The sequence below is a fragment of the Podarcis pityusensis genome, assembly GCF_964106645.2.
Source record: "Podarcis pityusensis genome assembly, chromosome: 6".
In the NCBI taxonomy this organism is placed as follows: Eukaryota; Metazoa; Chordata; class Lepidosauria; order Squamata; family Lacertidae; genus Podarcis; species Podarcis pityusensis.
This window is the reverse complement of record NC_138030.1, coordinates 66833061-66859023: the sequence shown is the minus strand read 5'-3', so window position 1 is coordinate 66859023 and position 25963 is coordinate 66833061. Positions and strand designations below refer to the sequence as shown.

At 43.5% G+C, this 25963-nt stretch overlaps 2 protein-coding genes across 4 annotated transcripts; both read right to left on the bottom strand.

Annotated features, from left to right (window-relative positions):
- Positions 1 to 101: 101 nt before the first annotated feature.
- LOC308478704 (interferon-induced protein 44-like) lies at positions 102 to 24360 on the bottom strand. Of its 3 annotated transcripts, none has more exons than XM_081008735.1 (8): positions 24013 to 24360; positions 6707 to 7206; positions 6564 to 6615; positions 4708 to 4903; positions 3710 to 3862; positions 2827 to 2998; positions 1780 to 1880; positions 102 to 909 (listed from the first exon to the last, which is right to left on the bottom strand). In XM_081008735.1, exons 2-8 carry the CDS (start codon positions 7197 to 7199, stop codon positions 697 to 699), a joined length of 1380 nt encoding a protein of 459 aa, XP_080864861.1. In that variant the 5' UTR covers positions 7200 to 7206; positions 24013 to 24360; the 3' UTR covers positions 102 to 696. The 3 variants fall into 3 exon arrangements, with proteins under 3 accessions (XP_080864861.1, XP_080864860.1, XP_080864862.1); XM_081008734.1 differs by having other exon boundaries at positions 23967 to 24351; XM_081008736.1 differs by lacking the exon at positions 24013 to 24360 and adding an exon at positions 10639 to 10750.
- On the bottom strand, positions 15063 to 21806 carry LOC308478703 (interferon-induced protein 44-like). The gene is made up of 7 exons (XM_081008733.1): positions 21308 to 21806; positions 21165 to 21216; positions 19152 to 19347; positions 18194 to 18346; positions 17128 to 17299; positions 16818 to 16918; positions 15063 to 15947 (listed from the first exon to the last, which is right to left on the bottom strand). The coding sequence occupies exons 1-7, from the start codon at positions 21798 to 21800 to the stop codon at positions 15735 to 15737; spliced, it is 1380 nt and encodes a 459-aa protein (XP_080864859.1). The 5' UTR covers positions 21801 to 21806; the 3' UTR covers positions 15063 to 15734.
- Positions 24361 to 25963: the final 1603 nt, after the last annotated feature.

Genomic DNA, 25963 nt, shown 5'->3' with positions numbered 1-25963 from the left:
TAACCTCAGAATTCATTCATACACTGAGTTTCACATGCATTTATTTATTTGTTTTAAGGAAGCAGTGACATTAAAAAGATACAAAACACCTAAAATATTTCTCATCAACATGGAAATCCATTTTATACCTCGTAATTTATTGATCTGGCATATCATGTGAGAATCATCAACCCCTCTATATAAGCCCCCCTCCCTAGTATCACATCTATAACTTGAGGTTGCACCACTTTCTCAACTTTTCCAAGGCCTCTGGTTAATGGCTTAGTTACCCTCTTGTGCTTGCTCATAGCAAAACTGGTTTTCCTGGCAGCTGGTATTTTTTATTTCTCTTTCCCTTCAGATCACATCTCTAGTGCACACACCAATCTGGTTTGTAGCCTGGAGTCGCAGTGTAATGGACTTCGTGCGAGCTACCTATATAGTATTATTGTCTTAATTATTGTCTTATAATAGAAACAGAATTTTAGGTTTGGAAAGGATGTTGGAGGCCTAAAGAACATAAAAGCCTTGCAGCTCTACAGTTAACCTGTCCATTAGCCACATACATACAGCAGGAGCAGCAGCAAGATACTGAGATTAGTATGTAAGAATGTTTCAAATCTGGAATGGCATCTCCCTAAATGGAGAATAAACTTGGTCACTTTTATTAAAAATCTAAAGCATAAACTAGAATTCTAATGGGCTTCAGTAAATATATCACGGCTCAGCATAACAATCCTTAATGGAACGATTGACCGGAGGTTCGTCATCACAGTCGTCGAGGTAGTCTTCAGCTAAACGAAGCATCTGCCTCACTGCCATGAGTATCAGGATATCAACATCATTCCTCAGTTCCAGCTCCGAGGAATAATTTTTAACAGGAACTATATGAGACAGAGGGATGCCAAGTTTTGCTTCCATTAGCCGCATCTGTAAAGGAAATAAAATGTGATTTGTTACCAAGGGAACACTATTTTTATGCCCCTTTGGTCCCGCCAGTTGACACAAGGCCACTGCTGGCTGCATTAATTACATTTTTATGCCCCATATCCGTACACTGAACCCAAACCAAAAAAATTCAGGGCCACTTACAAGAAACAAGGTCCAGTCCATTTCCAGGTCCAACTTAAAAGTGTTGGTTTAATGCCCTATGACCTTTAATGCCCTAGACCAGGGTGAGCCTCTCTTTGACCCTCAGGATTTTCCTCAGGCCACACGCTCTCCAAATAACAAACCTCAACAGCCCTGCTTTGCACATCTAGAGCGCAAAGATGTTATGACAGTTTTTCATAATACAATGCAATAAAAAACAAACTAATCTAAACAGAAAGAGAAAGAAAAATGCAGTGTCATCCCTCAAAGGTAGCTCTTAAACCTAGTCTCACACAGAAAGGGATGGACCTTCTCAGCCTCTCAGCCTGGGACCTCTTCCCTTCCCTGCCTCTCACACAGGGAAGGAATCTACACACATATTTAAAAACGCTGTGAAAATGCTTTTAAAATAAATGTTTTGAAAAATACAGCTCACTGTCGCCAGCTAGTGTCACATTGGTATATTGCACTTCACAACCCTTTTAAAATGTTTTATTTGCATCTGTGTAGCTGAGTCCAGGGACATTGATCAGCCAGCCATCACCTTCAAGTGTATATTCTCAGTAGCCCAGAGTAGAGGATATAAAAAAACCCAAGAAGTATGAGCAGAAGCAAAACAAAACAAGGAAAGAAAAAGTAACAGAAAGATTAAAATATTAAAGAAAAGCCTGACTAGCTTTAAAGATAGCTTTTAATTTAACAGTTTACCTGCTTCTGAACAGCCATGCTTTTGTATACGTATGATATATCTTCCTCAACAATAGGACAAATCTGATCCACTTTAGTCAGAATAACAAGCTGTGGAACACCTGTAAGATTAGGTTATAAAAAAGGAGTACAATATATGTTTTTTTTTTCCATTTTGAATTGGGAATAGCCACCACAATTATTATTGTTTTTTTAGCAAAGAGCAAAGAACTATTTGAAGCCATTTTTTAGAATATGAAATAAGACAGCAACTACATTGTTCTTTTGGGGAAGACATTTACAGGTAGGGTGTCTTGTGCTTAAAGAGAAAATTGGTGGAGCTCATCTTTCCTGTGAATAATTCCTCTACATATTTGAAAGCTAATAGTTAAATCTCTAGGAATCAGTCCTTGTCTGGTAGAGCAAGTACAGTCATACCTCAGGTTACAGACGCTTCAGGTTGCGTTTTTACGGGTTACAGACACACCGAAACCCGGAAGTACTGGAACGGGTTATTTCTGGGTTTCGGCGGTCGCACATGCACAGAACCGCTAAATCGTGCTTTGTGCATGCGCAAAAGCGCCGAATCGCAACCTGCGCATGCACAGACGTGGCGCTGCGGGTTGCAAACATGCCTCCCTCATGGATCAAGTTCGCAACCAGACCGTTCACTGTACAATGATCTAAGCCCTGGCTTATGAAGTCTCCTTCCAAGGGCCAATGGGCCACTGACAGACATCAAATAGGGAGAAGCGACAATCTGAAAATTCATGCAGTCAGGTATGCACAACTGCCTCCAACATATTCAGATAGTGGGACAATATGGTCTGCTTCTCATTGCTCCATAAAAAAGCTCTAATCATTTATCTTTGAGAAGGTGTGAGCTTTGAAGAGAAGTGTTAAATACTTCTCAGGAAACCAAGATAAGAAGTTCATCAACTCACAATCAATGGTCAGTGTTTCCTACTTAGCTGAGGGACCATTTGAGCAATCAGCCTGCACGGGCAATGAAACATTGGTATTGAGGTTGATCAAAACATAAATGTAAAATAAATGTAAAAGACTGACCAAACCTGTTCGCTTTTCGACGGATGTCTTTCAGTTTTTCTTCCAGCTTCTCAGGAAGGATCTCAACCTTGGACCCATCAATAATGAATGCAACACAATGAATCCGGTCTTTTGGAGAGGGACAGTTGATATAGTTTGGCATATTGGGGCTCATAACACAGGATGGATTGAACTGAAAAGGAAAAGGGTAATAGAAGAAAAAATATAGAATAGCTGCAATGGAATCAGATTCCTATAGGGTTGTGTGAGAGACATAGGGATGGATGAACCTACATACAAAAAGATGACAGCCCCCACGTAGTGCTCATGGAGCAGCCATCTTTGATATGTAAAGTGACCATTTGTGCATACCGAAAATGACATGTAGTCAGTTGCCGCCCCATTTTGAAAAGCATTTTTACCCAGTGTGGTGAGGGTGTAGTACCTGAATTAGTACTCTGGTATTCTCAATCTAGTACTGAGGATACCATTACAACAATCAATTTCCCAAAACTCAACCTTGTTCAGGCTGCTCAGCATGATAAGCTGATCTGTGAGATATTTCCCAAATGGTTTCAATATTTTTTTTACTCAGAAGATGAGTTTTGATGGCATGGGCTGAAACTACCATGGCTCCAAGGTGAGCCAAATCACATGATCAGCTTTCCCCAAGGACCAGTCTTCTAGCAGCTGTGTTTCCAAAACATGTCATTGATTTGTGGATGTAAATCAGTCCTTAGCCTGGCAAACCACTTGGGAAAATAAAGCTGCGCTTGCTGTGGTGATAATGGCAGACCACAGGAAGTGTGATGTTTGCATTATATAAGTAAATTAGAAATGAAAAGCAGAGGTTCCTAAATGATAATCTCTCCATCTAAAATGAACAATAGAGGATGCATCTTACCGAGTACCGATCAGGAATATGGCCCTCCAATATGCTGCGCACGTCCTCAATGTCCAGACCAGTGTTGGGTTGAGCTTCAAGTCCCATGGTATCACAGAAAATGATTGGGAGTGGGGTTCTATCGCTTCCGCTTTTAAGATGGTAAGTCCTATACTATTTTTTTAAAAATGCAAATAACACCATATTGAAATCTATTCCTATCTGCTTTCCTTTCTGTTTTACATATGTAAATGACAAATTGCACCTACTAGTATATATACTAATCTACTGTAATTTTTGTGGCTCTGTATAAAACTACAAACTCCATTACGCAAAAACAGGTTACGAAAGGCAAGTTAAGTATGGGTTTCAGGTCACGTCACGAGTCAATGGTGGTAGCTCCTCGCTGCCCTCCGTGGGCAGCGAGGAGGTTCAGGCAGAGGAAAGCCAGGATTTATGTGGCAAAAATACTAGCAATGTTCCCAGTGGAACATTGTTCCCAGTGGAAACGAAACCGTTCTTAACCTGAGGTGTGCTTTCGCTAATGGGGCTTCCCGCTGCTTCCGCGCAATTTCCGTTCTCATCCTGAGGTAAAGTTTGTAACCTGAGGTACTACTTCCGGGTTAGTGGACTTTGTAACTCAAAGTGTTTGTAATCCAAGGTGTTTGTAACCTGAGGTACCACTGTATCCTTTTTGGAGCTCTTCACTGCCAGCTTAGGATATCACCTCTGAATAATGTATCACCTACAAGTTTTACCGTCACAGCAGTTACCTCTAATGACACATGGTTTGTTTCAAAATGCAGCCACAATTGCATAAATGCAGTTATTTCCACTCAATAAGCCTTATCTACAGGGCTGCAGATTTAAAAGGCTTGTGAGGCATGAATTCTCTTTTCAAAATGGACATTCGTTATAGCTAGGATAAACAATATATTTTGAAACAATACATGCATTTGAAATATTGGTTGAAAAATACTGAATGCATTTTAACTTTTGCTTAAGCAGTGCAGAGCTACCTGCTTTGTCAGACTTGTGGAATCGGATCCTGCTGCAGCTTGACTTGACACGTAGCCTCGGAAAGTTGAATTCACAGAATTGAAGAAACTGGACTTCCCTGCTCCAACTGGCCCAACAAGCAGAACCCGACACTGGGGCACAGCACCCAAGCAAGGTTTGTAAGTTCTTATTTCTTTCATCAGCGCTTCCCTTTTCCTACCAAGGTAGCAAAATACATCCTTCTATTAACCATATTAGCTTAATCATATGTACATATATGCTGGTTATACAGTGTTGAAGTTCAAAAGCAAAGCAACACTATATTATGTTGAAGCCTGAGGGTTTAATTGTGAATCAAATGAAGATAATTTGTACAAACCTTCTGAAATTTAGCACAGAGTACCTACATGTTTAGTGACCTGGTGAACTGAACACATTTCAGACACAGCTGTTGAGAAATTGCTTAAATGCCACCTCCAAAAGCATTTCTCTTTGGAGACTAATTTCTGCTGTTTACCACCATTTTTAGCCTACTGCCCCATACAATATCTTCCTTCCCTGCCTGATTCTCCTAAAATAAGAAAATGCAAACATCTTTCTACATCCCTTCATGAAGTGATCAGCTTTTAAACTAATCTCCACTGGTGGGGAGCTGCAACTTGTGGGCCTCACTGGGCCTGGCAGCCTTCTCCATTTGACCTGCCAGGCTATTAGGTCCAAGTTACACCCAACTTCCCATCATCTGACACTATCTGAGGCCAAGGTCACGACAGGTAAAGCTGTAGCCTCAAATAGCATGGTGCATGCTTCTGTTTATTCCCCAGTGCTCCCTGATAGTCCACAGATGAATTTAGGTTAGCACGATAGACTCCAATGCACTTCATATTGTGTCGTTGTTTTGCAATATCAATAAATTCTATTTTGATGTTAAAATGGAGTCACTTTGAAATCAATCATTAATTTTATTTCTAGCACAGAGTTTTGAAAGGGGCCTGTCGGACCCCAGCAGCATAGTGATACCATTAAAATAAACGATGTGCAAGGGTTAAGGATGCTGTTCAATGAATGGAACAGGATTTCCTTCTGCACTGACTATAAGGCTGCCCTATAACTCTTCTTTTGGACTGAAGGGGGGGTGTTCCAAAACCACAACCGGAGGTCATCCTGAGATGGTAAGGTAAAGGTCAAGGACCCCTGGATGGTTAATTCCAGCTGAATTCGACTATGGGGTGCAGCACTCATCTCTGCTTTCAGGCCAAGGGAGCCGGCATCTGTCCACAGACAGGTTTTTTCCAGGTCAAGCGGCATGTTTCTGGTGCACAGGACACCATGATGAGTGCCAGAGTGCACAAAAACACCATTTAGCTTCCCACTGCAACGGTATCTATTTATCAGCTCGCGCTGTTTTGCTTTCAAACTGCTAGGTTGGCAGGAGCTAGGACAAAGCAACAGGAGATCACCCCATCACACGGATTCGAACTGCTGACCTTACAATCAGCAAGATCATGAGGCTTAGTGTAACGGTGTGCCTGAGATGATGGCTAGCCAAGGGAAGGAAATATAAGAAAGTGACACCTGTTAGAAGCAGGGGTTGGGAAACTCAGGCACAGAGGCCAAATGTGGTCCTCCATCTTACCTCTCAGAACTCTCCACAAGCCACACCCCTCACTTGGCCCTCACTGGTTAAGTGCTTTAGCCCAGCTGTAATGTGCTCTTGAACTGCGGTAACTTTGAAACCACTTGAAAATTATATGGATTAAATTGTATATAAATGCCTTAAATAAATAAATAAATGAAACAATGCCACTGGCTTGCCTAAATGGTGTGTGGGGTGGGGGGAAATGGGGTGGGAGTGTTTCTCAAGTCAGTAACCTACTTAGCTGTCCATGTCATCTCCCGCCATGGTTTTTCCAAAACGCTACTCAGCCCTAAGGAGAAAATAAAATTTGATATTAGCAAGAGGGCAAATCAACAGGTTGCAAAAAATGAAATAGCTTTTAAATTATTGTTTCATCTCACCTTCAACTCGATATACTTCACATTCCAAAAGGACTTGGTCATTTCCATGTAGGTCTTCTGCACTGAGTGTGTAACTGTTAGTGTTAGCATCTGTGGTAACACTATTCTTGCTTTCTGACAGGAATACAAGTGTGTTAGCTCCAAAAGTAGGACCATATGCACTATTGTCAAGGACAGCCTCAACAGCGTTCTTGACTGGGAATTTTAGTATGCTGGGTTCCTGCCCTTTCCCTTTCAATCTAAACAGGAAAGCATTGTTATCAAATAGGTATTTCCCAGCTGAAGCATAACTCTGTTCAGTAAAGCCTCCAAAGATATAGCCACTTGCATTGTATCCCACAACTACAGTTGGGCCCTGATTGTCGCATTTGTTATGAAATGCATTGACATTGTAGGTATGCAAACTTGCTTTATAGAGAAGGCTTAGATGTTGGCATCCCAAAATATCCAGCAGCGCCTTTCTCTCAGTTTTGGTCAATCGAGATTGGGCCATCTTTAATCTGAAAGAAATGAGATATAGTAGGAATATAAATATTTCTGGAATTAGGAACAGCCAAACCTAGGTAGCAGAAGGTCCCAAGTTCAATTTATAGCATCTCAAGACAGGTTTAGGCGATATCCCTGTCTGAAATTCAGAAACCCACTTCCAGCCAATGTAGGCCAGGACTATGACGATTTGCTACAAGGTAGGCGAAAAACCAAGTGGCTGGTTCCAATTTGCCAGTTGGATAAAAATTCCTACCAGGCCCGGGGTGGCGCCATTGGTAATGGCGGATTCCCTCTGATCCGGAGGGACTGGCTCCCCGGATAACGGGTCTGTTCCGCTACGGCGAAGCGGGGACCCTTTAAAAAATCACAGGCAGATGAAGCCTGTGACCATGGGACTCGGCGGGCACCTTTCGCGCGCCCCCAATTCGTAAAGGAACCCAATTACGGGCTCCGGAGCGAAGAGGGGCAAGTGGCGCGGTGCTGAGAGTCAACTGCTTCTTCCGTGGAGCGAAGCCACACAGCCGTTGCCGGAGAGCGCTTCCTTTTTCCTGGGACAATTTGGCTACAAAAACAACTACCGGTGAGCAGATCAAATTTGGACAATTGGACTTTAAACAACGATCTGTGAGTAGAACGGAAAATTGGATTAAGAAATTCCTCTTAATTTGGCACTGAAGCGGGAAGGTCTAAACAGGAAGTCAGGCTTCCGTTTCTTGTAGATAGATTAAAGCAAAGACATGGCAAACTAGAGTTTAGAAAATCATTTCTAAAGGATCAACTTTCATCATCTAAAACTACTGAACCCCCTTCGGAAGCAGGAGAAGAGGGGGTATTTTTTCCGGACTGTTTAAACCTGCAGAAGAGAGTGTAAAGAAAAGTAATTTTCCACCGTCTTGAACCTGGGAGCAGGGTGTCAGGACAGACGTTTTTGGGAAGTTCATTGGCTATAGACAAATGTTTTTGACAGACAGTTAAAAGAAGAGAAACATAGTGATTCCATTGTTCTCTTTCGCATTTTAAAGGAACAAATATTGACAAAATATCTGAAAAAGGAAACTTTGTTGTTAGATCTGCTGTTAAAAAAAAAAAGAAAGAAAAGAGATTGATACAAATAGAAGTTCTTCCCCTAGAGGGAGCTTGTGAAACTGTTATTAAATTTGAACTGGGGAGCTTCGCAGCTGCAAACAGATTAAGATCGTGGGAACAGACTTCTGACCTTGCATAACAACGTATTCAGAGGCTCTGGTGCATGCTTTCTGCAAGACAAGTGCTTTATTGGAACAGTTACATGAGAAGACGGATTTGATGACTGTTGCGATTAGAAATTTTGGACAGGTAGTGGGTATCTATATAGAGCCCACCCAGGAATCAACTCAGGAGTGTGCTCTGACAGATCAGATGAGGGAGGAGGTTGTTGTTGGACCTCGGGTGGCAGAGATGGAGGGAGCTGTGGCCCAGCAGGAACATGAGTTTTTGGATCTGACAAATGAACTTGGAAAAAGCCAGATTTGGAGAGATAGAGTTTTGTTTGGCTTGGAGATGGGGGGCTGGATAGACCCCCCCCCCTATGCAGGGATGTCTTGACTTTTCAAGTCTGGCAATGGGCCGTGAGGAGTTTGGGGTTGTGGGGGTCCTCAACTCTGGAGGGACCTTGAAACATGCTTTTAAATACCACATGGAGTTCAGTGTGGACTATGGAAAAGGGGCTGATCTGTCGAGAAGGGATAAAAATACTGTCAAGTTGGAGTTTCCACGAGTGAAGGGACCAGGAGACAAAGTAAAGTACAGGTATAAATATGAAGAAGATCTGCGGAAGGGACATGGTAGAGACTTAAGGGCCTCGGACATAAGATTACCAGGTTAATGAACTAGATGGATGGGATAGAAAGGACTGACAAAACCCGGGACCAGGAGGAAGAGACGTTGGATGAAGATTGGAAGAAAGTTTTTTTAAAAAATTTATTTAGGATGGTTTTGTAAAATTAATGAGTATTAGAAAAATGTTGGAATGAAATTATTTGGCTTTAGCAGAAATGTTAAAAAGAACTATGCAAGAATATGTTATGGTTATGAGAAATTGGTATAAATAAGATTTAAGTTTTAAGTTTTAGGGTTTTTATAGTAAGAAAAGGTTAAAATAGATTAAGGTAATTTAATGACAGAATATTATGAAAAATGGGAAGGATTTGCTGTGATAATTAATAACTAGGATACAAAAAAGGGAGGTGTGAGGAGGTTGATGAAATAAGGTAATGACAGTTAAGGATTTGAGAATATTGGATTTGTTTTTAAATTTTTGTGGTTTACTTTTGTTTTTTGATTTTGATGTGTTATGTGTTTTGGTTTTGCTTTTGATTTTTATCGATTTGTATTGTTTGATTGCTGTTTGTTTTTCCCTTGTTTTTTTTCTTCTTTGTCTTTTTGTTTTTTCTGTAATTTTAAAATGCTTAATAAATATCATTTAAAAAAAAAAATCCTACCAGGCCCCTTGGGCAACCAAGGTGACCAACCACAGGTCCATAGCAAGGTCAAGCACGAAGTGATGAACTAAAGGGAAGGGTGGGTGGGTGATCCGTTGAAACACGGCAGCGCAATGAGGGGCAGGAGCTGCCGCGGCTGCATTTGAGCGGCTAAACTCCGCCCCCAAGACTCCCCTTGATTGGTAGGCTGCCTGGGAGCACAGGGCGGCAGCAGTGATGGCAAGCAGGGGCCGGAATGCCCAATGCAAAGCGCAGGAACAACTCCTGATCACAACTCCTCCCCTCCGGGAGGAGGAGGAGAGGCTCTTTCAAACACATATGCCACATTTCTCTTCAAACCTCCACAGGGTAAATGTTAAGACTTCAGTCCTACAGCCCCACCCAAGACATGCTAGGAGCTGGGGAACAAGCTTTGACAATAACAGCCTCATTTGATTCAACCTGCGCAGATTTGTGCTGCTGGTCTGTGAACTGCAGCTGTGGTACTTAGGGGGCTAGGCCCCATTGAACAGGCCTGAGTAAGCATGGGGAGGAGGCTTGTTCTGTGCGTGCCTTCAGCTTGCTGTATTAAATAAGCATCAGGTTTTTGTGGTGATCTGCAAATATAAAGCAGCTTTCCCCCATCTACCGGTTGAAAAAACAGGAAGCACCACTAGATGGTGAAGAATAATATTTTTCTTTTCGCATGGGACAATACCAGCCGAGGCTTTCTGACTCCACCCAAGAGATTAACACGGTGCTTGTAGATAAAGTTAGCAAATTTCGGTGCCTTCCCAAAAGCTTCCCTTTCACTGAAGGTCCAGATGCAGAAAATCTCTCACAAACATACATGCAAAGCAATTGTTAAGCTGAGCTGCTGAATCACCAAAAACAGTATGGAGCAGCCAAGCAACTGTTAAAAAGTCCCCATTCTATTATAATAGCTGCATGTGGCAGGAAAATATCATCATGACATGATCTTACCAGCTTTGGTGTATTTCCTGTGTCCAGAGCTCTGTTTTACCTCAGACTGGAAGCCCGGGAGTGTCTGCAAACAAGCCTCCTCCCTCTGAGAAGCAGCTCGTGTCTGCAAGGGAGAAACGAAAGTGAAAGTGCAGAGGTGCTCAGGAAGCAGAAACAAGTGTTCTCGGGTTTCCTGGAGTCCGTGACTATGTAGGGGGAAATGCTCTTAGGGAGGAAGGTAGAACTAGAATAGAAATTTCTTGCAAGATACCTGACAGTAAGACAGAATCCTACATAAAGCTGAAATGACTGTGAGCATATGGGGAGGGGTGCAGTGGGTCTCAGCTTGTGCAAGAGCAAATGGCTCACGTCCCTGAATCCAGGCTGCAGAGATCCTGCAAATGGGTGGGGATGAATGGCTGCTCTTGGCTGATAGAGGACCTGGCTAATGCAGGGAAGAGTCTGCTTTCCTTTACCTTGTGCAAGAGAGCATGTCCTCCCTAAAAGAGGGCACGTGTTGTGGTGAGACCTGGAGACTGGCCCTCTGGTTGTGGGTAGGTACATTGGTCAGTCATAACACCCAACTGGTAGGTCCCTCGTTGCTGGGTTTAATCTGGCCAATAGGGTACTGTCTAAATGGATTGAGGGACCTATAAATACCTATGCATGTGACCCAGAGCTTCCTCTTTCGGCTTGTGCATCGGAGCACCCGCCCACCTCTCCCTATATTTAGGGCATTTTGCGATTGACCTTGCTATGCCATCATGTGTCGTCTGTCGTTGGGACAGAGGTATGGCAGGAATTTTCCCCACTTGACTGATTGGCTGTTGCCACTTGGATTTCGCCTGCCACGTAGGCGAACTTGTAAGGTTGTGGGTAGGCACTGGTTCAGGTGATAGGGATGGGGGAACAGTCTTGCCATCCCTATGTAAAGGATATTCTGTTAAAGTAATCCAGGGACTCAACTTGGTTTGGTCAACCCCTGAGAGGGAGTTGTGCCCGTGCCTGAGTCCAGGAGGGCATCTGGGGAGTGGACATAGTCCGTTCCCGGGCTTTCCGCCTACCTCAGATGTTCACCCTTGATAGAGCTCTGGCTCAGCACTACCTGCAAGGGTGCAGGGAGTTATTCGAACCAGAGCCTGTGCAACCACTCACTTTCTGTAATCAATAAAGTTGTGGCCTAAATTCTGCCAAAAACCCAAACTAAAATTTGAGTCAAATATGTTTTTATTTAGGGGTGAGGTCTCTGGGTCTGAACACGCAACAAATGGATGTATACCATATATCCTCAAACCTTACTTACTGCTGAAAAAGGCCTAGAGGTTGCAATGCTTGTAGTACCAGTACCGGAAAATGAGGCTGGTGTGTGTGAATGCGAGTGGGAAGAGTGACATTTGTCTCTGAACCCTAATAATGTCTCTTGCTTGCCTCGATTTAGGATGGGGGTGGAACGTAGAAACTAGTCTTCTGTGCAATAGTAACAAGCTCCCTGCAGGTGTTTGATTTCTGGCCTGACTGCAACCAGGCCAGTCTTGCATTAGTGTTCCTTTTGGGAATGAAGGAGTCATTCATCCCATTGAGCAAATAGATGTGTATCATATATCCTCAAACCTTACTTACAACAGGCCGGAGTGACTTACTTCTCTTCGTTACCAGGGCTTTTTTTTTTTTTTTTAACCAGAACTCAGTTCTGGCACCTCCCAGGTGGGCTCCATTGCCATTTTAAGAGAACAAGGGAGTTGTTCATGGTGAGTTCCAGCACCTCTTTTTCTATAAAAATAGCACTGCTCATTAATGTAGTCAAAAAATAAAAAAGTAAAAGGTAAATGACCCCTGGATGGTTAAGTCTATGGGGGTGCAACTTTGGGGGTGTGGCGCTCATCTTGCTTTCAGAGACAGAGCACACCCCTGGATGGTTACGTCTATGGGGGTCTTGCTTTCAGAGACAGAGCACACGGAAACCTCGTTTAACTTCCTTTTGCAGCGGTACCTATTTATCTACTTGCACTGGTGTGCCTTCCCAATGCTAGGTTGGCAGGAGCTGGGGCAGAGCAATGGGAGCTCACTTCATTGCACAGATTCGAACTGCCAATATTCCGATCGGCAAGCCCAAGAGGTTCAGTGGTTTAGACCACAGCGCCACCCACATCCAGAGTCACAAAGTCACAGCTGGAATTGTGTTCTCGCTAGGATTAAAGAATAAAAACACTTCCTGCAGTAAGACACAGGGCACAGGCTAAACTCTCAGGAGCTGAAGACTACACATAGCAAAGGGCTGTAGGAAATCCCTTCTCTTCCACAAGACTATCTCATTATTTCAGCATCAAGCCACTAAATTCAATATGATTCAGAAGAGTGCCTTATCTTTCTTAAATTGTCTGTATTGTTCTCCACTAGAGGGCAAACCTGGTCAACATTTAAAAACAAAACCCTGAAGCCAGACAAATACTAATAACAGAATTCACGTCTAATTGAAATGAACATTTTATAACAGAAGATATCACACATATAAAAATAATGTTTTCAGAAATATTTTTGATCAGATTTCAGGTCTGTTTTCCTCCTAAGGTATGATCAAATTACAGTGGTACCTTGGTTCTCAAGCCACTTGTCTCCCAAACAAATTGGCTTCCGGAAGCTGCAGACCTGGAAGTCTTCTGGTTTGCAAATGTTTTTCAGAAGCTGAATGTCTGAAAGTTTCTGCTTGAGCGCAGGAAGCTCCTGCAGCCAATCCGAAGCCATGCCTTGGTTTTTGTGCAGTTTTGGGAGTCGAACAAACTCCCAGAACACATCAAGTTTGAGAACCAAGGTACCACTGTATGTTACATTTGACTAACACCAGGTATTTCAGCAGGGTAAATTATTGTTCAGGAAATACCGCCTCACCCATTATAGAGAAAATGCATTCCTTCTGATGCGTTGGCAACAATTCCTACTGTGGCCCCCTCGGGCAATCTGAGAACTTGAGCTGGCTGATATGAGTAAATATATCTAGGTCCCAAACTGCGCAGGTCTTTATAACTTCACACGTTTTCTCTCTGTGTGATTTGGTTTTGCTACTGTGAACATGCCAACAGATGCTAATGGTAAACATCCAAAAGGATGAAATACCATTTCCTCATTGAACAGCTTAAAAAGATAGAGAAGCTCCCAACAAGCAACCATGATAGAAAACACTACAAACTCTATTAGGGAAAAAAGCATTAAATAATTGCTTTGACCATGGGTTATGCCAGCCAGATTCCTGTGCCCAGCCAAGACTACGGTGGCATCTCTGGAACATGTACCCCAAACGAGTTCCTTTAAGTAGCAGATGTGAATGCACTGTTGATATTTTCACCCCCTCCCATTGCAAGAATCTCCTGATCTGATGTTTTGAGAAAGGAGGGGGAGAAAACTGCTCTTCTACTCTTCCGCTCCTGACTGACCGCCTGACTCTGTGTGTGGAGAGAGTCTTATCTATGTAGTGACTAGATGGCTGAGTGGGAGATGTGACACTCACGCAAGCCAATTCATTAGTTTGTAGTAGCTATTAGAAATTAAAGAAGTTATGCTTCACAGCTAGCTTCCGCGTTATTTATACTCTGCTGAGTCTGGTGCTCACAATGCACAGTTGTGAGTCCAGTGCACTGAGACCTGCTTTCCAGGATTGGAAGGTCTCTGAAAGTGCTCCAGTTGCCTAGCCCAGTCGGGGCAGAACCAGTTATTGATCCCAGTCGCTGACATCGGTTGAAATGCGTACTGACATGCACATGAAGGCAGCAATTCAGTCCTAAACATCCCTACAGTTCTGAGACACAAAGGTTATTGAACTTGAACTGCTGCATTGCTGAGATTATTAAAGGTAAAGGGACCCCTGACCATTAGGTCCAGTCTTGGCCGACTCTGGGGTTGCGGCGCTCATCTCGCTTTATTGGCCGAGGGAGCCAGCGTAGAGTTTTCGGGTCATGTGGCCAGCATGACTAAGCCGCTTCTGGCAAACCAGAGCAGCACACGGAAATGCCGTTTACCTTCCTGCTGGAGCGGTACCTATTTATCTACTTGCACTTTGACGTGCTTTCGAACTGCTAGGTTGGCAGGAGCAGGGACTGAGGAACGGGAGCTCACCCTGTCGGGGGGATTCGAACCGCCAACCTTCTGATCGGCAAGTCCTAGGCTCTGTGGTTTAACCCACAGCGCCACCCGCGTCCCGCTGAGATTAGCCAAGCAATTATTAGCATGCCCCCAATATGAGCAACAGTTTCAGAAAAATCTATCCACAGCAGCACTATGTGCTCTTACGGGGATAGTTCTTTTCCTGCGATTTACAGCAACAGGTTAACTGTCTACCCTTCCTTTTCCTTCTTCCTTTCCCCCTTTTTCATGATCCTCCAAGTTGAGTAAGGACTTCAGGGACCAGGGGTGGCATATTTTGCAGCTGGTAACCTCAGAATTCATTCATACACTGAGTTTCACATGCATTTATTTATTTGTTTTAAGGAAGCAGTGACATTAAAAAGATACAAAACACCTAAAATATTTCTCATCAACATGGAAGTCCATTTTATACCTCGTAATTTATTGATCTGGCATATCATGTGAGAATCATCAACCCCTCTATATAAGCCCCCCTCCCTAGTATCACATCTATAACTTGAGGTTGCACCACTTTCTCAACTTTTCCAAGGCCTCTGGTTAATGGCTTAGTTACCCTCTTGTGCTTGCTCATAGCAAAACTGGTTTTCCTGGCAGCTGGTATTTTTTATTTCTCTTTCCCTTCAGATCACATCTCTAGTGCACACACCAATCTGGTTTGTAGCCTGGAGTCGCAGTGTAATGGACTTCGTGCGAGCTACCTATATAGTATTATTGTCTTAATTATTGTCTTATAATAGAAACAGAATTTTAGGTTTGGAAAGGATGTTGGAGGCCTAAAGAACATAAAAGCCTTGCAGCTCTACAGTTAACCTGTCCATTAGCCACATACATACAGCAGGAGCAACAGCAAGATACTGAGATTAGTATGTAAGAATGTTTCAAATCTGGAATGGCATCTCCCTAAATGGAGAATAAACTTGGTCACTTTTATTAAAAATCTGAAGCATAAACTAGAATTCTAATGGGCTTCAGTAAATATATCAAGGCTCAGCATAACAATCCTTAATGGAACGATTGACCGGAGGTTCGTCATCACAGTCGTCGAGGTAGTCTTCAGCTAAACGAAGCATCTGCCTCACTGCCATGAGTATCAGGATATCAACATCATTTCTCAGTTCCAGCTCCGAGGAATAATTTTTAACAGGAACTATATGAGACAGAGGGATGCCAAGTTTTGCTTCCATTAGCCGCATCTGTAAAGGAAATAAAATGTGATTTGTTACCAAGGGAACACTATTTTTATGCCCCTTTGGTCCCACCAGTTGACACAAGGCCACTGCTGGCTGTACTAATTACATTTTTATGCCCCATATCCGTACACTGAACCCAAACCAAAAAAATTCAGGGCCACTTACAAGAAACAAGGTCCAGTCCATTTCCAGGTCCAACTTAAAAGTGTTGGTTTAATGCCCTATGACCTTTAATGCCCTAGACCAGGGTGAGCCTCTCTTTGACCCTCAGGATTTTCCTCAGGCCACACGCTCTCCAAATAACAAACCTCAACAGCCCTGCTTTGCACATCTAGAGCGCAAAGATGTTATGACAGTTTTTCATAATACAATGCAATAAAAAACAAACTAATCTAAACAGAAAGAAAAAGACAAATGCAAAGTCGTCCTTCAAAGGTAGCTCTTAAACCTTGTCTCACACAGAAAGGGATGGACCTTCCCAGCCTCTCAGCCTGGGACCTCTTCCCTTCCCTGCCTCTCACACAGGGAAGGAGTCTGCACACATATTTAAAAACGCTGTGAAAATGCTTTTAAAAAAAATGTTTTGAAAAATACACCACACTGTCGCCAGCTAGTGTCACTTTGGTATACTGCATTTCGCAAACCTTTTAAAATGTTTTATTGGCATCTGTGTAGCTGAGTCCAGGGACATTTATCAGCCACCCATTACCTTCAAGTGTATATTCTCATTAGCCCAGAGTAGAGGATATAAAAAAACCCAAGAAGTAAGAGCAGAAGCAAAACAAAACAAGGAAATAAAAAGTAACAGAAAGATTAAAATATTAAAGAAAAGCCTGACTAGCTTTACAGATACCTTTTAATTTAACAGTTTACCTGCTTCTGAACAGCCATGCTTTTGTATACGTATGATATATCTTCTTCAACAATAGGACAAATCTGATCCACTTTAGTTAGAATAACAAGCTGTGGAACACCTGTAAGAAGATTAACTTATAAAAATAACTTATAATATATGTTTGTTTTTTCCTTTTGAATTGGGAATAGCCACCACAATTATTATTGTTGGGTTTTTTTAGCAATGAGCAAAGAACTATTTGAAGCCTTTTTTAAAAATATGAAATAAGATAGCAACTACATTGAGGTTGATCAAAACATAAATGTAAAATAAATTAAAAAGACTGACCAAAACTGTTCGCTTTTCGACGGATGTCTTTCAGTTTTTCTTCCAGCTTCTCAGGGAGGATCTCAACCTTGGACCCATCAATAATGAACGCAACACAATGAATCCGGTCTTTTGGAGAGGGGCACTTGATATAGTTTGGCATATTGGGGCTCATAACACAGGATGGATTGAACTGAAAAGGAAAAGGGTAATAGAAGAAAAAATATAGGATAGCTGCAATGGAATCAAATTCCTATAGGGTTGTGTGAGAGACACAGCAGTGGATGAACCTACATACAAAAAGATGACAGCCCCCACGTAGTGCTCATGGAGCAGCCATCTTTGATATGTAAAGTGACCATTTGTGCACACAGGTACACCGAAAATGACATGTAGTCAGTTGCCACCCCATTTTGAAAAGCATTTTTACCCAGTGTGGTGAGGGTGTAGTACCTGAATTAATACTCTGGTATTCTCAATCTAGTACTGAGGATACCATTACAACAAGCAATTTCCCAAATTCTCCTCCAAGGGCTTTTCCACATTTCCTCTTATTCCACTGATTCCCCGTACCGCTCTCCCCCGTGGGGGAGGGGGACTGCTCTTTGGTGGTCAAAGAGAGCAAATGGCTATTTGGGTTTTCCCAAAGAGAGAGGTCTAACATGCACATCCAATCAATTGAGGGGAAACTAAAAACCCAACCTTGTTCAGGCTGCTCAGCATGATAAGCTGATCTGTGAGATATTTCCCAAATGGTTTCAATATTTTTTTTACTCAGAAGATGAGTTTTGATGGCATGGGCTGAAACTACCATGGCTCCAAGGTGAGCCAAATCACATGATCAGCTTTTCCCAAGGACCAGTCTTCTAGCAGCTGTGTTTCCAAAACATGTCATGGATTCGTGGATGCAAATCAATCCTTAGCCTGGCAAACCACTTGGGAAAATAAAACTGCGCTTGCTGGGGTTATAATGGCGGACCACAGGAAGTGTGATGTTTGCATTATATAAGTAAATTAGAAATGAAAAGCAGAGGTTCCTAAATGATAATCTCTCCATCTAAAATGAACAATAGAGGATGCATCTTACCGAGTACCGATCAGGAATATGGCCCTCCAATATGCTGCGCACGTCCTCAATGTCCAGACCAGCGTTGGGTTGAGCTTCAAGTCCCATGGTATCACAGAAGATGATTGGGAGTGGGGTTCTACCACTTCCGCTTTTAAGATGGTAAGTCCTATACTATTTTTTTAAAAATGCAAATAACACCATATTGAAATCTATTCCTATCTGCTTTCCTTTCTATTTTACGTATGTAAATGACAAATTTCACCTACTAGTATCTATACTATCTACCGTATTTCACTTACTAGTATATATAATATCTACTGTAATTTTTGTGGCTCTGTACAAAACCACAGAAGTTCCATTACACAAGAAACAGGTCAGAAAGGCAAGTTAAGTATGGGTTTCCGGTCACGTCACGAGGGCAGCAAGGAGGTTCAGGCAGAGGAAAGCCAGGATTTACGTTGCAAAATATCCTGGCAATGTTCCCCAGTGGGATCTGGGGAGCTCACTGCATCCTGCTGTGCCAAGCAAGCCTGTATCTGGATGTGTGTCCCTGCCGTGGACGAGCCCCTATCTCCAGTGTTATTTGGTTCCTCTATAATTTGGACAATTGGCATTAATCAAGAGGCGCTTCTGAGCCGACATATGCTTATGGGCTACAATCAGTCAGCTGCCAAAAGGACTGGGCTTGGCTCTTTGAAGGTATCTGAATGTTTTCTTTGCAGCTTGAAAATCCTTACAACAGCTGGGAAAGGAAGGGGGAGGACAAGGTGTTTTGTGATTTATGGTTTTCAAATGGTCTCCTAGCAAGGGCTGATGGGAGTTGTGGTCTAGGAACCCTAGTTGAAGTATATATTGAATCTTATGTTGCCATTAGTTATTGGCCAACATGTTTGGAAATACAGCGATACCTCGGGTTACGAACTTAATACGTTATGGTGGCCCGTCCTTAACTTTTGCTTTAGCAGTGCAGAGCTACCTGCTTTGTCAGACTTGTGGAATCGGATCCTGCTGCAGCTTGACTTGACACGTAGCCTCGGAAAGTTGAATTCACAGAATTGAAGAAACTGGACTTCCCTGCTCCAACTGGCCCAACAAGCAGAACCCGACACTGGGGCACAGCATTCAAGCAAGGCTTGAAAGTTCTTATTTCTTTCATCAGCGCTTCCCTTTTCCTGCCAAGGTAGCAAAATACACCAGTCTATTAACCATATTAGCTTAATCATATGTATATATATCCTGAATTATACAGTGTTAAATTTGAAAAGCAAAGCAACACTCTATGATGTTGAAGCCTGAGGGTTTTAATTGTGAATCAAATGAAGATAATGTGTACAAACCTTCTGAAATATAGCACAGAGTACCTACATTTTTAGTGACCTAAACTGGCCACATTTCAGACACAGCTGTTGAGAAATTGCTTAAATCCAAAAGCATTTCTCTTTGGAGACTAATTTCTGCTGTTTACCACCATTTTTAGCCTACTGCCCCATACAATATCTTCCTTCCCTGCCTGATTCTCCTAAAATAAGAAAATGCAGACATCTTTCTACATCCCTTCATGAAGTGATCAGCTTTTAAACTAATCTCCACTGGTGGGGAGCTGCAACTTGTGGGCCTCACTGGGCCTGGCAGCCTTCTCCATTTGACCTGCCAGGCTATTAGGTCCAAGTTACACCCAACTTCCCATCATCTGACATCTGAGGCCAAGGTCACGACAGGTAAAGCTGTAGCCTCAAATAGCATGGTGCATGCTTCTGTTTATTCCCCAGTGCTCCCTGATAGTCCACAGATGAATTTAGGTTAGCACGGTAGACTCCAATGCACCGCCAATGCATTTCATATTGGGTGTGGTTTTGCAATATCAATAAATTCTATTTTGATGTTAAAATGGAGTCAATTTGAAATCAATCATTATTATATCATTATAATATATCAATCATTATATCCGCAATGCATGGAACAGGATTTCCTTCTACACTGACTATAAGGCTGCCCTATAACTCTTCTTTTAGACTGAAGGGAGGGTGTTCCAAAACCACAACTGGAGGTCATCCTGAAATGGTAAGGTAAAGGTAAAGGACCCCTGGATGGTTAAGTCCAGCTGAATTTGACTATGGGAGCAGCTTTAAGGCCAAGAGAGCCAGCATCTGTCCACAGACAGTTTTTTTCCAGGTCACGTGGCCAGTTTCTGGTGCACAGGACACCATGACGAGTGCCAGAGTGCACAGAAATGCCATTTCACTGCAATGGTATCTATTTATCTGCTCGCGCTGTTATGCTTTCAAACTGCTAAGTTGGCAGGAGCTGCGACAAAGCAACAGGAGATCACCCCATCACACAGACTCCAACTAGTGACCTTATGATCAGCAAGCCCAAGAGGCTCAGTGGTTTAGACCGTGTACCTGAGAGGATGACTAGCCAAGGGAAGAAAAGATAAGAAAGTGACACCTGTTAGAAGCAGGGGTTGGGAAACTCAGGCACAGAGGCCAAATGTGGTCCTCCAGGCCTCCATCTTACCTCTCAGAACTCTCCACAAGCCACACCCCTCACTTGGCCCTCACTGGTCAAGTGCTTTAGCCCAGCTATAATGTGCCCTTGAACTGGGGTAACTTTGAAACCACTTGGAAATTATATGGATTAAATTGTATATAAATGCCTTAAATAAATACACTGGTACCTCGGGTTACAGACACTTCAGGTTACAGACGCTTCAGGTTACAGACTCTGATAACCCAGAAATAGTATCTTGGGTTAAGAACTTTACCTCAGGATGAAAACAGAAATTACGTGGGGGCGGCAGCAGGAGGCCCCATTAGCTAAAGTGGTACCTCAGGTTAAGAACAGTTTCAGGTTAAGAACGGACCTCCAGAAAGAATTAAGTTCTTAACCCGTGGTACCACTGTAAATGAAACAATGCCACTGGCTTGCCTAAATGTTGTGTGGGGTGGGGGAAAATGGGGTGGGAGTGTTTCTCGAGTCAGTAACCTACTCAGCTGTCCATGTCATCTCCCGCCATGGTTTTTCCAAAATGCTACTCAGCCCTAAGGAGAAAATAAAATTTGATATTAGCAAGAGGGCAAATCAACGGGTTGCAAAAAATGAAATAACTTTTAAATTATTGTTTCATCTCACCTTCAACTCGATATACTTCACATTCCAAAAGGACTTGGTCATTTCCATGTAGGTCTTCTGCACTGAGTGTGTAACTGTTAGTGTTAGCATCTGTGGTAACACTATTCTTGCTTTCTGACAGGAATACAAGTGTGTTAGCTCCAAAAGTAGGACCATATGCACTATTGTCAAGGACAGCCTCAACAGCGTTCTTGACTGGGAATTTTAGTATGCTGGGTTCCTGCCCTTTCCCTTTCAATCTAAACAGGAAAGCATTGTTATCAAATAGGTATTTCCCAGCTGAAGCATAACTCTGTTCAGTAAAGCCTCCAAAGATATGGCCACTTGCATTGTATCCCACAACTACAGTTGGGCCCTGATTGTCGCATTTGTTATGAAATGCATTGACATTGTAGGTATGCAAACTTGCTTTATAGAGAAGGCTTAGATGTTGGCATCCCAAAATATCCAGCAGCGCCTTTTCCTCAGTTTTGGTCAATCGAGATGAGGCCATTTTAATCTGAAAGAAATGAAATATAGTAGGAATATAAATATTTCTGGAATTGGGAACAGCCAAAGCTAGGTGGCAGAAGGTCATAGTTCAATTTCCAGCATCTCAAGACATGTTTAAGAGATGTCCTTGTCTGAAATTCAGAAACCCACTTCCAGCCAATGTAGGCCAGGACTGGGGAACGTCTTGTCCAGACATGTTCCTCTAAGCCTCCCATGTTGCACATGAGACCATTTTCATAAAGCAATCCCTACCTGCCCCATATGACATCAGATGTGGAGCAGAAAAGGCAGCATTTCAGAGGAACAATTGGGAGCATAAAGTTTTGATGGAGCAAGTCATGCTTCCACATAAATGGATGGGCAGCAGCAGCATGCTGGAATCAAGGCTTTCAAACACATATGCCACATTTCTCTTTCAAACCTCCACAGGGTAGTAATAATAATAATAATAACAATAATAATAATAATAATAAATTTTATTTATATCCCGCCCTCCCCAGCCGAAGCCAGGCTCAGGGCGGCTAACAACAATCAAATAATCCAACATTCTAAAAACATTTCATTCTAATTAATTAAAATCAAATTGATGGCAACCGTTAAGCAAAATTCTGTGCAGATTGCCAGAGGAGGGAGTCAGGCTGCACCCTGACCAAAGGCCTGGTGGAACAGCTCTGTCTTGCAGGCCCTGCGGAAAAATGTCAGGTCCCGCAGGGCCCTAGTCTCTTGTGACAGAGCGTTCCACCAGATTGGAGCCGCAGCCGAGAAAGCCCTGGCTCTAGTTGAGGCCAGCCTAACCTCTCTGAGGCCTGGGACCGTCAAGATGTTTTTATTTGCAGACCGTAAGTTCCTCTGTGGGACATACCAGGAGAGGCGGTCCCGTAGGTACGAAGGTCCTAGGCCGTATAGGGCTTTAAAGGTTAAAACCAGCACCTTAAACCTGATCCTGTACTCCACCGGGAGCCAGTGCAGCTGGTATAGTACCGGATGAATGTGATCTCGCAGCGAAGACCCCATAAGGAGTCTCGCCGCGGCATTCTGCACCCGCTGGAGTTTCTGGGTCAGTCTCAAGGGCAGCCCCACGTAGAGCAAGTTACAATAATCCAGTCTGAAGGTGACCGTCGCGTGGATCACAGTGGCTAGGTCAGGGCGAGAGAGATAAGGAGCCAACTGCTTAGCTTGGCGGAGATGAAAAAACACCGCCTTTGTTATAGCTGTAATCTGTGCCTCCATAGAGAGGGAGGTATTGAAGATTACACCCAAACACTTAACGGACGGTACTGGCACTAATTGCACCCCCGCAAGAGATGGGAGTTGCCCTCTCAATACCATATCGTCCCATCCCAGCCAGAGGACCTCTGTCTTCGAAGGATTTAACTTCAACCAGCTCCCACGTAACCATCCAGCCACAGCTTCCAGACATCTGGTCAGTGTATCTGGGGCCGAGTCAGGATAGCCATCCATCAACAGATAGAGTTGGGTGTCATCGGCATACTGATGGCAGCCCAGCCCAAAACTCTGGACAAGCTGGGTGAGGGGGCGCATAAAGATGTTGAAAAGCATCGGGGAGAGTACCGCTAAATGTTAAGACGACTTCAATCCTACAGCCCCACCCAAGACATGCTAGGAGCTGGAGAACAAGCTTTGAAAATAAGAGCCTCATTTGATTCAACCTGCACAGATTTGTGCTGCTGGTCTGTGAACTGCAGCTGTGGTACTTAGGGGGCTAGGCCCCATTGAACACGCCTGAGTAAGCATGGGGAGGAGGCTTGTTCTGTGCGTGCCTTCAGCTTGCTGTATTAAATAAGCATCCGGTTTTCGTGGTGATCTGCAAATATAAAGCAGCTTTCCCCCATCTAACGGTTGAAAAAACAGGAAGCACCACTAGATGGCGAAGAATATTATTTTTCTTTTCGCATGGGACAATGCCAGCCGAGGCTTTCTGACTCCACCCAAGAGATTAACACGGCGCTTGTAGATAAAGTTAGCAAATTTCAGTGCCCTCCCGAAATCTTCCCTTTCACGGAAGGATCAGATTCAGAAAATTTCTCACAAACATACATGCAAAGCAATGAGCTGCTGAATCACAAAAGCAGTATGGAGCAGCCAAGTCCCCATTCTATTTTAATAGCTGCATGTGCAGGAAAATATCATCATGACATGATCTTACCAGCTTTCGGGGGGGAAAATTTCCTGTGTCCAGAGCTCTGTTTTACCTCAGATTAGAAGCCCGGGAGCAAACTAGCCTACTCCCTCCGAGAAGCAGCTCGCGTCGGCAATTGGGAAACGAAAGTGGAAGTTCAAAGGTGCTCAGGATCAGTAACACGTGTTCTCGGGTTTCCTGGAGTCCGTGACTAAGGGGAAATCCTCTTGGGGAGGAAGATAGAACTAGAATAGAAGTTTCTTGCAAGATACCTGACAGTAAGACAGACTCCTACACAAAGCTGAAATGACTGTGAGCATATGGGGAGGGGTGCAGTGGGTCTCAGCTTGTGCAAGAACAAATGGCTCACGTCCCTGAATCCAGTCTGAGGAGATCCTGCAAGGAGAAAGAGCAACTAGGTGTTTGGGCAGCAATGCAAATGGGTGGGGATGAATGGCTGTTCTTGACTGATAGAGGGTCTGGCTAATGCAGGGAAGGGTCTGCTTTCCCTTAGTCTGGGGGGGGGGGGAGAAGAGTGTTGGAGCAAAGCAGTCCTACAGGTACCACATTCACATGAGAGGCAGAGAGGGGGAAAGGATCGCATCAGTTGTGTTGTAGCCAAAACTCCCCCTTTCTTACATGTGTGGGGCACTGGCAGCCCAGTCAGCGGTGGGCCTGTGTGTAGGGACAGGCAAATCTGTCAATTTCAGTTCCATGCAAATTCAGGTTAGAGTTGTTTTAAAATAAATAAATAGATGGAATTTGACTGCATTTTTGAAGTTGAAAAAACTATTGATAAAATTAGAGTATGGTCTGTTATGCTTCCTTCTCCACCCTGGAACAGTCAGAACTAAATCCAGTTTAAATTCACCATTTTGTAACTATGAATTAGAGCACTTCTTTTACAGCAGAAATGTGTGGGGGGAGAGTTAATCTTATTAGAGCGTCCCCATGTTAATCTGTAAAACGTTATGATTTTGGCCCTGCCGTTGCCCTTGCCCGCTGCTGTCAGCCCCTGAGATAATGCAGCCTTCAACAGAAAAAAAGTTGTGTGTCGAGGTCCCCAGGGCCACCCCAATAACTCACACATCACACAGAATTTTTGTTTAAGATTTTTGGCATAATTTTGGCCACAACTTTATTGAAATACAAATTTGTGAGTGGTTGCTTAGGCATTGGTTGTGACTATCTGCCCCCACCTGGGGGACAGACTGACATTCCGCACGATGCGAAAGTCAGAATAGGGGAATACACTTGGGGGTTACGCGGAGCAGGGAACCTGCCCTCACCCCAAATGCAACCAGGAGCTCATTGCTATGGCCCGAGCCCCCTTGACAGAGTGGACAAGCAATAGTTAGCCCCCAATTCCTTTAACGGCAGCATTAGAGGGGCAGGCACTCAACCTACCAAGGGCAGGCACTCAACCACTTCCCCTCAACCAACCAAACCATAAACCAGTGCCTAACCGCAACCTTACAAGTTGTGACGATTTGCTACGCAGTAGGCAAAAACCAAATGGCCCCAGCCAATCAGCCAGATGGACAAAATTCCTACCAGGCCCCTGCCCCAAGAGCAGACAACCCCATGACAGGCATAGCAAGGTCAAAGCGAACAACCCTAATTCTAGGGAGGGGGGGACGGGCAATCCGATGCACTGTCAAAAAGAGGAAGCCCTAGCCTCGTGCAAGGAGTTTTAGCATTTCTGGCTGTCAATCAACAAATGGCAACATTAACTTCTTCCCAACAACAAGGGAAGTCCCAATCGCATCAGTGGCCAATGAACAATTAGCCCGCCCCCAACTTTGGAGTGTCCTGGCGGCCCCCACCGCAACACGTGCTCTCCATGAAGGAGAACACGCTTTGCCCACACCAGCTTCCAAAGCTGCATGACAGACAGAAAACCAACAGATGGAGCCCTCCACATTTCTGCAGCTTTACAGTTGGTGCTGACAGTCCAACCATACCAGGGTTAATGTTTTCCATTAGTCATTATTGGGATTCATGCATTTGAAATCAGCACAAGA